The following is a 13059-nucleotide window of genomic DNA, read 5'->3' on the forward strand; positions in this document are numbered from 1 at the left end:
TGTGACAGTGACCTGTTCAAATTATGTCATGAGACAAGTGTTGCTTCTTAAGCAATCGAACAGGATAGAGGCAAGTTGTCCTTCTTTTCAAGTCACGTAGCTGTTAGAAAGATGCCCCTCACTTTCACACTTCATTTCCCATTACTATTGTTATTCATAATGCAACCACCTGAAGAATTCTATGGTTTTTATGGCCACTTGTATTGTGAGCCATAAAAGAAGTTTCTTTCCAAAGAAATAACATGGTGTGAGAGTTGTACCATGTAAATTGGAACAGGATGTGCATGGAGGGTGCATTTGTTTTGATCCATTAGGCATTGAACAGAAAATAATTTACTCTGCATACGAATAAACAGAATTAATGTCATCATGCAGTCTACATTTGTTTATTTCACATTTATTTTACCCTCATGTCAATGGCTGTCCTACACGTCCTTATAAAGGGTAAACATGTTTTTTTTACTTATATCATATGTACTTTACACCACAGTGAAATCTTTTCTTCACATATCCCAGCGATGTTTGGAAGAGCGCAGGGTCAGCCATGACACAGCGCCCCTAAAGCAGATGGGGTTAATGCCATTGCTCACAGGACCAAGAGTGGCAGCTTGGGGGCTTTGGACCCCCACCTTCCAACCTTCCAACCTTCCAAACTTAGACTGACCACTTGGCGACCACTTAGCTACCACTCCCTTAAATCTTTTCTTAAATCTTCGTAGACCTTGTTGGAGGTATACACATTTCTCTACAGAACGTTGTACTCTCCCTAAAGTTCAGTTTTCCGCATGTGAACAGTGAGATGGAGGCGCAAAAGAAGAATGTTTTTCTTTGTTAAGCATAGCTAAGTGTCCAGATAGATCAATACCAGACGCTGCTAAACAATTTCCACCCGCATATCGAAACAGTCGAACCATAAGCAGACATCATTTTGGCTCAGAATGCCAAACTGAAGACAATAAGTCCATAGAAGATGAAAACATGGTTTAAGCGCTATTTCTCAGCTGCTTTAATCAGTCAGATGTTCTTGGTTACTAAATGGCTTTTAGGCTACAACCTTAACTTCTTTTGCTTTTTTGGAAAGGTGCTTTTCTTGTAAAGTTTCATTTGATGAGCATAGGCACAATTTGTTTAGAACTGCCAAAGAAAAAAAAACCATAAAGCCAAGGCTTAAAATTACAGCTGAATATTATAAAACATTTCTTCTAATGTTTTGTGAGGGGGAGGAAAGCTTCTTTCCAGGACTGATGCAATACTTTTTTTTAGCTTCGGGAATTCTTAGAAGGTAAGAAATGAGGACCTATAAACTCATGTGTACCAAGAGCCTGAAGCACCATCTTTTAAATCATTTAAAGATGCATAATTACACTTAACACACCACAAATATCATCTTTTCCCATTACACTTAGCATATAGCCATTAATTCAGTTTTTGCCTACACATTAAGTGTTTGGATTTGCTTTCTGGCAGCTAAATAAGTTTCAAATGCTTCATATTTGCCTGACTAATTAGCGTAAACACTAAACTTGAAATGAAATCGCATTTTGCATTTGTGGGAAAAGCCAAATAAATGAAGGCATCTAACGACCTGTCTGCTAAAAGCAATTAGATAAACACTCGCACATGATGCGGAAGGGAACTTCTGTTTTTGATTTGATTTGGCTGATTGGTTACAGAAACATTAGCGCCTTTAACTACTTTTCTTTGGCCAGTTTGACAGGCATCATACTGAATCTTTGGTTTCGAGAGTCTCTGTGGTGATGTAACTAGGTTGTATTTTGAAATACAATCCCTGATACCACATCACAATCACCATGCTTGACCTTAGTTGTGCCCATCACGGCACTGTCTGATTTTTGACATCTGTTAGAGTGAACGCAGAGTGTTCTGCCTAAAGCTCGCTCTCCAATCATGCATGTTGCACAGAATGCGGTCAGGCAATTTGCTGTCCACCTGATTGACACGTTCTCTCAGAAGACAGGCACCCTGTTTCCCCCTGCAACCAGTTTTTCAATGAGCATAGCCTCTGCATCACAAGCAATGAATAATTCTCATGTTGTCTCTTTTTTTTCTGTCTCCTCTTTGCTCTGTTTTTTAACAGGTAGATGCAGGATGGATAGGCTTTTGGTCTATTGTTGGAGGCTGTGTGTTTGGAGTAGCCATGGCAAGGTAAGCACCGTCAATTCAAATTAAACAGAAGTGAGTTAATTTGGGTCTTATGTAAAATAGCCCTGTACATCGTACAGTATCTCTTTTGAGGCTCCTGTGTCAGTGTTATATAGAGATAAATGACTCTCTGCGCTGTATATTCACCAACCTTGAAAGGTGTTGTTTTGTCAATGTCACCATTTTGTAAAGCGCATGCTTTTTTTTTCTCTGGCCTTTTGGATTCTCCCAGGCTCTGCAACTAATTCATCCTCTCCCCTGTAATTTATTAAAATCACGTTTGTGATGAACAGCAGCTGAAAATGCTAATGAAATGGCCATGCTGCAAAGCCTGATGGATAGGCACTAGTGCAGATAGACTGAACTTTGTCTATACAAGGAAGGATGGGGATCTGACTAGTACTGATGAATAAACACTTTTTTGCTGGGTGCAGTCAGCAGTTCTGGGGAATGGCAGCATTCAAAAAAAAAAAAAAAAAAAAAGGTTGTAATTAAGAAAAGTAATGCATAACTCTTTTTGTCGGTCAGTTCCCAACTCTTTGGTCGAGAGTTAGTATTGGGACACCAGTACATTTAGTTTTTAAAGGATGTTTTAGAGCTCATTTAGGGCAAAATCCAACCCTCTGAAATGCTCTTGATCGGCTTGTTATTGAAATGAACAGTGGACAGCAGCATGGACGAGGAGTCAGAGCAACTGATTAAAGAAGCCAGAAGACCTGCTGATTGGCTCTCCTCTGTTGTGTGTATGCTTGTGTGTGAAAATGTGGCATCTGTGAGGACTTAATGGAGGCTCTGTTGGGAGGGCATGAGGGAGGTGTCAGAGAAGCAACAGATGCCCCTCATACTTCCTCCTGGCAGCCTTCCCTTTTGTGGTGCCTTTACTGATCGTTTACATGCCATTTATGGGTCTCCATGAGATACAGTGTACAAGGCCACAGTGCTTTTTCTCTGCCATGTATCATACATGACTCAGAAGCTTGAACGTGAGTAAGTTATTACGTACCCAATTCCCGCTGTGTTGACCCAGCCCAGTGGGCCATGTTCTGGCTGTAGAAAAATGGCTGCATTAACACGGAGCACAGTGGGTGATGACTGCGCATTTTAATTGATTTAGCTCCAGAGGTGCTTTTAATAGATTGTCCGTTTAAAAGACAAGTCCTTGTTCTTTGACATGCCAGAATTCATCCGAACAGCTGAGCAATTAGTATGTGGTGCAGTGCAGCACAGAACATGCTGAGACACTTGATGAAACTGTCCTGCAACTTTTAATTGTCCTACGACCGCTTTTGTAAGGAGAAACACAGTGCTGTTATTAAAAGGAAACACCCAATGCCATCCGTCAAAAGGTGGCCCATTACCAACTAAGTGTTTAATCAATGGTAAGCTAAACCTAAAACTTAAGTTTAGAGGAGAAATTACCATGCCTGGACTTCACTAAATAATTATCCCTTTGCTGTATTATTTAGTTTTTGATTGTTATTTCTCGTATGACATAATGTGATCTTTTATCATTCTAATGCATCACGATAGACTTCTCATAATCATGCAGAATATCAGGATTTGTACAGTAATCCTAGCCAAAGAGGGCACATATTTAGCTTTCACATTATTCTTTACAATGGTGCCACATCATGCATTTTGTAAGTGTGTGCTGTTCAATAACTTCCCCAAGCATCTGTTGGGTCTTTATTCTTTAATTAAAGTTGCAATTTCTCACTTATATGCGTGTGCTCTGCCATGTTTATTCCTGCAGGATGGCTTTTCTATTAGTCTGTAATGATTTTACTTCATTTTTTTTTTTTTTTGCACACCAGGTTTCTGCAATATCCTGGAGAGACCTATATCCAAAAAATGATAAGAGGTGCCAATTAAAACTTGTGAATAGGAAAGGTGGAGGGAGGATTTGGCCTATTCTGACTACATTTTTACCTGAAGGCTTTTGTGTGTGTTTGTAGTTTTGAGTCAATTTTTGCAAGTGTCCCTTTGGCAGTGCTACCAGATATAACATCTCCTGGAATATCTGTATTTGCTGAGAACCACAAAAAAAAGATAAAATGCCTCTTTTACTGTTCTAATTTTAAGTTTTGTTTCTGTTGCAGGTTTGCTGACTCAATCCGAGGAATGCTGAAGCTGATTGCGGTGCTGATGCTGGCTGGAGCATCACTGGCAGCCACTTGGTTCACACTCACCTGCCTGACCAGACTCACTCACCTGCCCTCCAATAAAGGTAACCTGGAACAAAAATACCCTCCGTTTGCAGTTTTGTGTGGAGGCATAAAAGTGGCAAAGAGCAGTGAATGCATACTGTGGAGGGAGCACTGAAAGAACTATGCCAGAGTAGTTCATTATGTCCAGCTCGGTGAAGTGAGGACTGGGGCTCCACACAAGCAGGTCTTCTATGAACACATGGCCTTCAGATCAGCCAGTTAAACATAGACATCAATAATCATCTCTGGCTTGGCACCTGCTTCTTTATTGCCACTCTCACAGAGATATTGACACACCACTCTGAGCTAACTGGGTTTCCTCCATCTGGCAGACATGTACACACACCACATATGAACCCTGAGGGCTAAGGTTTAAGGTATCACTAAAACAATAAACTTCTGTGTTTCTGATTTTAAACACTTTGGTATTTCAAGTATCATTAAATATCCTAAGGTTTATGCGTAGGAGCCCCAGAACCATAGAGAAACAATCAGGGAAGCGTTTGCATTTTCATGATACGTGTGTTCACATCCACAGAAGGTTTTATGACCTATCACTGACATTTTCTCATGCGTAGAAAGTCTCACCTTTATTTTCTTAGATTTATATGTTTGCTAAATCAAGATGCTGCATAAGTCAGAAAGCAACTTGCTATACTCTTACCAACCACCTTAATAGGCACCTGTACCCCCACTTATTTAAGCTGGTATCCATTCGCCGAATCTTGTAGCAGCAGTATAATGCATGGAATTATGCAGGTAAAGGTCAGGAGCTTCAGTTAACGCTAAGAATCAGAATGGGGCAGTGGCGGGCAAAACCACTGACTTACATTTTAATGTATTTTTGTCCATGAATATTTATTAAATTATTCCTATTGTCTATCGTCTTCAATTCATAGTGTCTAGGAGCAGCGTGCCCGAGTGCCTGTATACGTTAGTGTTTCTAGCCAATCAGATTTCAGCCGTTACATTACGTGTTGTTGTGAGGCCAGCACCTGAGCACTTTTTTTTAAACCATAAACTCAGTGTTGCTTAAAGCTGTTGCTGTAACCAATCACATGATGTGATTTGGTCCCTCCAAGGCCCCTTTGCAGGACACGTCAACATTTTTACGTTCTTTGATTGGATGGCCAGAGTTGGTGCTATCAAACTGCATCTGCTGCAAACTGCACAAGCTCAAACATATTCCTGAGGGTTTAATAGCTGTTTTTTTTCTTCATTTCACAATGGCTGACAGAGGAGAGCAAATTGATTTGGTCGCAGATACACTTACAAGGACATTTACAAGACGGTATAACATTGTTGGAAAAGGCCAGTCAAAACAGTTATTGAGCTTTTTATTGAACAATTTATACTGTAATTTTTTTCCTGTAGAATTTGCACAAAAACACATTTCCCAACAAATTTAAAATCCCCAGAAAAACTTAATGCGTGGGGAAAAAAAAACAGTGATGCACGAAAAACTCGGGGTCATTTTATGAGGCTATTATTAATGCTTCTGCAGTACTGCAGTAAAAGGAGACTTTTTGAATTGTGTTTGTTAAGTTTCATGCCTTAGAAATCGCATTCATTCTCACTGCATGAGACACGTCTCTCTGATGCATCGCTCTGTAATATAAATTTCTATATTCTATAGGTCTATAGGATTTCAATAGGTTTCTATAACCATAACGTCATAATGATGGTATTAAGAGGTGTATTGACTCATGTAGAACAGCACTGCATAGGTATATGTGTGAAATGCACACCCACCACTGGATGAGGAATTAATGTGACCACAGTGTCTTTGGCCAAAAGCATGGCTTTTGATGCAGGCTTGGATTTCCAATTTTTTCCATCTGCCTAGTTACGGTGAATGTTTGCTTTTTTGTAGCATCAGATTACTCAGGTTTTGCTTATATACCATCTGCTTTAAAGTCAGAAAGGTTGTTCAATCTGTGATGCTTTTCTGCACACCATGGATATTTGAAGACCTGGACTTCCTGCCAGCTCAGAGCAGTCTGTCAGTTCTTTACTAAAATCTCTTCTTAGCAAGGGTTTTCTATCCACAGAACAGCCACTCCTTGAATGATTTTTTACTGTTGTTGTTTCCCCACCATTTTTTTTTAACCCTAAAGACTTTTGTGTATGAAAACTGCAGGAGACCAACAGATTCTAAAATACTCAAACCAAACCGTCTGACACCAAAAACAATGCCATGGTCAAAAGTCACAAAAATCACGCTTTTCCCCACATTTTGAGGTGTACAGGTGTAATGTATGTTTAAGCAATACCGAATATCGTATTAGATCAAGTTACACGTTTTTACAGTTTACTAATGATTTGGTTATGTTTACATTTTGCAAGTTATGTTCATTTTTAAATGATTTTTAATGGGTTGTTTTGGTAATAAAATAATTCTCGCTTTCTCAGCCACACTTTATGCCTCCTGTATCCTGATTGGCATCTTCATCAACAGCAGCATTCCCATCTTCTTCGAACTTTTCATTGAGACGGTTTACCCTGTACCAGAGGGCATCACCTGCGGCGTGGTCACCTTCCTCAGCAATCTCTTCACTGGACTGCTCCTTTTCTTTCTCACCTTCTACTTCACAGGTAAATGAATACACACAGGGTGGGATTAACTCCAAAGATTAGCTGTCATTTGGATGTTTCAGAGCACAACAATTTTTTTTTCTTCTTTTCAGGCCACAGGTTGTGTCAGTTTTAAATATGAACTTCAGCTTGTTATATGGTTTCCTGACAGCACTGCTTAACTCATTATGCAAATAAGACATACAAGAAAGCGTGGGATTAACTTTCAGCAGGCAACATTAACATTCTAGACTTCAGTTATAGTAGAAGCAGTCCACAGGAATAAAATTAGCAAAGCTGATTTAACAGGCTCCCAGTGTCCTGGCATACAGAAAGTGTCCAGAAAGTATTCACAGCACTTCACTTTTTCCACATTTTTGTGGAAAAATTATTTTCCTCAAAATTCTACAAACAATACCCCATAATGACAACGTAAAATAAGTTTGTTTTTTTTTTTTGTTTTTTTCTCTATCTTTGCAAATTAATAAAAAATTAAAAACAAAATAAATCACATGTATATAAGTATTCACAGCCTTTGCCATGACACTCAAAATTAAGCTCAGGTGCATCCTGTTTCCACTGATCATCCTTGAGATGTTTCTACAACTTAATTGGAGTAAATTCAGACATGATTTGGAAAGGCACACACCTGTCTATATAAGGTACCACAGTTAACAGTGTATTTCAGAGCCCAAACCATGAAGTTCAAGGAATTGTTTGTAGACCTGGGGAAGACCTAGGGAAGAGTACAAATATCTGCAGCATTGAAGGTCCCACTGAGCACAGTGGCCTCCATCATCCGTAAATGGAAGAAGTTTGGAACCACTAAGACATTTCCTTGAGCGGGCCACCCGGCCAAACTGCGCTTCAGGGAAGAAGTGCCTTAGTCAGGGAGGTGACCAAGAACTTGATGTGTTTCTCTTCAGTGTTTCTCTGTGGAGAGGAGAACCTTTAAGAACAACAACCATTTCAGCAGCATGCCACTAATCAGGCCTGTATGGTTGAGTGTCCAGATGGAATCCATTCCTCAGTAAAAGGCCTGACAGCCCGCCTGGAGTTTGCCAAAAGACACCTGGAGGACTCTCAGACTATGAAAAACAGAGATTGAACTCTTTGGTCTGAATGCTAAGCGTCAGGTCTGGTGGAACCTGGCCAATACCATCCCTATAGTGAAACATGGTGGTGGCAGCATCATGCTGTAGGGATGTTTTTCAGTGGCAGGATCTGGGAGACTAGTCAGGATAGAGGGAAAGATGAATGCAGCAATGTACAAAGACATCCTTGATAAAAACTCTGCTCCAGAGGGCTCTGGACCTCAGACTGGGGCGACTGTTTATCTTTCAACAGGACAACGACCCTAAGCACACAGCCAAGATAACAAAGGAGTGGCTATGGGACGACTCCGTGAATGTCTTTGAGTGGCCCAGTCAGAGCCCAGACTTGAACTCGATTGAACATCGCAGGAGAGATCTGAAAATGGCTGTGCACCAACGCTCCCCATCAAACCTGATGGAGTTTAAGGGGTCCTGTAAAGAATAATGGGAGAAACTACACAAAAAATAGGTTTACTAAGCTTGTAGCATCGTACTCAGAAACATTGGGGATGTAATTAGTGCTAAATGTGCATCAAAAAAGTATTGAGCAAAGGCTGTGAATACAAATGTACATTTATTCATTTATTTAATTATTTATTTGTATGTTTTTACTTTTTTTTTTTTTTCTCTATCTTTGCAAATTAATAAAAAATTAAAAACAAAATAAATCACATGTATATAAGTATTCACAGCCTTTGCCATGACACTCAAAATTAAGCTCAGGTGCATCCTGTTTCCACTGATCATCCTTGAGATGTTTCTACAACTTAATTGGAGTAAATTCAGACATGATTTGGAAAGGCACACACCTGTCTATATAAGGTACCACAGTTAACAGTGTATTTCAGAGCCCAAACCATGAAGTTCAAGGAATTGTTTGTAGACCTGGGGAAGACCTAGGGAAGAGTACAAATATCTGCAGCATTGAAGGTCCCACTGAGCACAGTGGCCTCCATCATCCGTAAATGGAAGAAGTTTGGAACCACTAAGACATTTCCTTGAGCGGGCCACCCGGCCAAACTGCGCTTCAGGGAAGAAGTGCCTTAGTCAGGGAGGTGACCAAGAACTTGATGTGTTTCTCTTCAGTGTTTCTCTGTGGAGAGAGGAGAACCTTTAAGAACAACAACCATTTCAGCAGCATGCCACTAATCAGGCCTGTATGGTTGAGTGTCCAGATGGAATCCATTCCTCAGTAAAAGGCCTGACAGCCCGCCTGGAGTTTGCCAAAAGACACCTGGAGGACTCTCAGACTATGAAAAACAGAGATTGAACTCTTTGGTCTGAATGCTAAGCGTCAGGTCTGGTGGAACCTGGCCAATACCATCCCTATAGTGAAACATGGTGGTGGCAGCATCATGCTGTAGGGATGTTTTTCAGTGGCAGGATCTGGGAGACTAGTCAGGATAGAGGGAAAGATGAATGCAGCAATGTACAAAGACATCCTTGATAAAAACTCTGCTCCAGAGGGCTCTGGACCTCAGACTGGGGCGACTGTTTATCTTTCAACAGGACAACGACCCTAAGCACACAGCCAAGATAACAAAGGAGTGGCTATGGGACGACTCCGTGAATGTCTTTGAGTGGCCCAGTCAGAGCCCAGACTTGAACTCGATTGAACATCGCAGGAGAGATCTGAAAATGGCTGTGCACCAACGCTCCCCATCAAACCTGATGGAGTTTAAGGGGTCCTGTAAAGAATAATGGGAGAAACTACACAAAAAATAGGTTTACTAAGCTTGTAGCATCGTACTCAGAAACATTGGGGATGTAATTAGTGCTAAATGTGCATCAAAAAAGTATTGAGCAAAGGCTGTGAATACAAATGTACATTTATTCATTTATTTAATTATTTATTTGTATGTTTTTTTACTTTTTTTTTTTTTATCTACATTTGCAAAGATTTTAAATAAACTTATTTCACATTGTCATTATGGGGTATTGTTCGTAGAATTTTGAGGAACCTGAAGCAGAGAAAGAAAGCATGTCTAGCTGTCTTTAAGCTTTCTTTTTTCATTATCATGTCATGGCTTCTCTAATCAGACCAGAAAGGGGAAAATGAATCTAAGAACCAATTTTCATTCTCAATGACTTGCCTTCATGTAAATCTTTTTTTTTAGAGCATATGATTGATTGTCTAAGCTACATGTTTAGAAAGCTAAAGTAGCTCAACTTCAGCTGTTTTTTCTTTTCATATTATTTACATTATCAGCCATAGTAATGTAACATAGCTCAGTTTGATCTTAAATACTTTAATGGGTCAACATCTGGACTGCAATCTGCCAGCTGATGGCTGTAGACAAATGTATTTGTTTGTGGAGGGATTTACTGATCCACTATTGATTATACTGGATGGATATACTGAACTATATTGGCCCGAAATGCTGCATCCAGATCAGGTCTGACACATTTTCCATTCTGATTAACTGCCATATTTTATATCAGGAATGTGTGTGATGTTGACAGACCGTGTTGGGCGTGATTGCGTAAAGCAAGTTATTCTAATGAATCACACCTGACACCAACAACCCTTTAATAATGTTTAATATAACAACAGTTTATATCAGCTTTTGATCGGAATCAGAAATTGATCAGAGCTCTTATGCTGGCATCCTACTAAAAGTGTAGAAAAAAAAATAAAAAATTAGATTGGTCGCACACTGCCTCTGTCTGTCTCCTGAATGGTGATTATCCCCCAGCATGAGGTTATACTCATGGGAAAGTCAATCAGGTGAGGTGATGAAAAATGGGATGAGGGATTGACAGGGATCCTCATGCGTAAATAGAATCTACCTGTTGAATATTGATGAAACACTCTCAGATATATTCCTTGTGGTGAGCAGATGGGTAAGTGAGAGCTCGGTGGTAGCCATATATCTCAGCTCCGTTTCATCTTTCCTTGCAGCTGGAACTGGCTGCTCACAAGAGTTGCACCTTGATAAATAACAAGCCATGTGCTATGAAATCCTAGTCTGTGGACAGAACTACTGCTTCCTAAACAGGCATGGAAAAGATGGCAGATGCTCATGCATATACATTAACATTGTTAACACATTGTGTTTGGGATTGTTTCTAATATCTACTGATTCCTGTTGAGGTTGATGATAATCTGTGAATTATGATGTTCCTGAAACGACATGTTTCAAGCAGACCCCATCACACAGTGCTGTTTTTCCTGTCAGCACTGAGATCCATCAAATGGATTGTGTGGGTCTGTGACTAAGGACCTGTTGGATTCATATGAGGAAGTGGGGTAATGGATTTCCTCATGCAGCTTTTGCTGTTCTGTTGATCATCCACAGAAGATCAAAACATAACCAGAGAGATTAGCATAGCTCAGCTTTTCTAATCTGATTCTGTTATCAGTTCCAAAAACGGCTCTCTGACTGTACCTGTGGACCTGACTGAATCCAGATCTTTAAACTTTAAAGCGTACTGTTTTAATTTAGAGGTGGGAGGGATTTATAGCTCAGTTGGTCTAGTCACTGGTGTCTAAGCCAAAGAATCTTGTGCATTACCTCTTGTTTCATCAGAAACCTCATGCAGGTTGTTTTTCTCAACTGTCAAAGTGTTTCTATTCTTTTTTCTTTTGAAAGGGTGCTGTCTGTCATCCAAAGATTTTGGTTAGATCACTCTCGGGATATCGAATGTGATTCATAAAGTTTCTGTCTTAAGTACTCACCAGCACGTTCACAGAAAGTACAGACTTTATTCAGAGCTTATGCATGCGTAGCACAGCTTTTGATTTGTTTATACACTTTCCCTGAATGAAGGATTAATGCTTGTTTAGAATGATAGATGGATTTGCAGTTATCAGAAGCTAGTAATTGGTGAGTAAACATTAATTTGAAAGTCTTTGTTAGAAAGTAGATCAATTGCAATAGATTGTTGATTAGCATAATCTCCATAAGAAATTTCCCTCTGAGTTCCCTAAATTAAAGACCAAGGTGGCACCAAGTGTAACTTCTCTTTTCTGCAGAAACATTGATAAACCCTTGCTTATTATTTATTTTGTTCTACTGTTTGTCTGTTAATTAATCAGTTGTATTCATCTTGCTGTTCATGCAGATGAGGAGGAAGTGCTAAACATCATCAGTCTAGAGTTTTTAATCCTCCCTTCATGTTGCAGAATACTTACTTTGTGTTTAAGTCCAGCTGGAAGCTCTGTGGCACCACCTGTCAACTACTCACAAGCCCACACGGATCCTTTCCCTAGTGGTTTTGCTCCAAATCACACTCCCTGCTCCCGCTGTTGTTGCTAGTGTGAGTCACACACAGTATGCAAATGCTGGAGAATTTCCCACCGTTCAGTAAAAATGACGAAGCTCCTCAAATGATTAAACCAGAAATCCAGACAGCAGGACACGTGCCATTTTTACACATTCACCTTGAATGTGAAAGGATGAAAAGTTGTTTGCACGTTTGATTCCAGCGCTTTGTGCTCGTCAGTGTGGGTGGAATACAAAGCGAAACGCTGCCGCGTCTGTCTCTGTGAAGAATCCAGGTTACCGAGGTCATCCTGTTTTCCTGTTTTGCTGAATGCATTATTAGCTGTTATCTTTGTGTAAACGGCTGACATATTTTTATGAAGAAATTCTCTGCTTCAGAATAGGGATTTTAGAACTTTTGGGATTGAAGCTCGGCTGAAGATCGTGCCACGTGTCGCAAACGTTTATATATAAAGAGGCACAGAGATTGTATTGTCTGTTGAGGAATGCAAAAACATAATCACAGCTGTGTATTTTAGCTCCATGTCAATTCCTCACATAGAATCAACCACTTGAGTCTACTAATAATTAGACCAGCTATTAGCCACATGCAGCTCTACAGCATTTGAATGCATAAAGCTTAGCAGATAGAAGCTGTCAGTCTGAGCGCTCAGTGGGCTACGATTAGAAATAATTACAGCAGTAAGAGGTACATATCAGAGTCAAACACCGTTGGTGGTAAAGGCTTATGTTTCCTGTGTCCACTCTCATGTCCTTCTTCTTCATAACTTATAAGTTGTCTCTTCTCTCCGGCCC

The 13059-nt window shown here is 40.0% G+C and overlaps 1 protein-coding gene across 1 annotated transcript in view; it reads left to right on the forward strand.

Moving 5' to 3' along the window:
* The window catches only part of slc49a4 (solute carrier family 49 member 4), a 45086-nt gene that overhangs the window by 27287 nt on the left and 4740 nt on the right, over positions 1-13059 (forward strand). The window contains exons 6-8 of the mRNA XM_046845676.1: positions 2099-2166; positions 4263-4390; positions 6783-6965. Coding sequence (XP_046701632.1) covers positions 2099-2166; positions 4263-4390; positions 6783-6965 — 379 coding nt within the window. The remainder of the gene's footprint in view (positions 1-2098; positions 2167-4262; positions 4391-6782; positions 6966-13059) is intronic.

The sequence above is a fragment of the Silurus meridionalis genome, chromosome 3, assembly GCF_014805685.1.
Source record: "Silurus meridionalis isolate SWU-2019-XX chromosome 3, ASM1480568v1, whole genome shotgun sequence".
NCBI lineage: Eukaryota > Metazoa > Chordata > Actinopteri > Siluriformes > Siluridae > Silurus > Silurus meridionalis.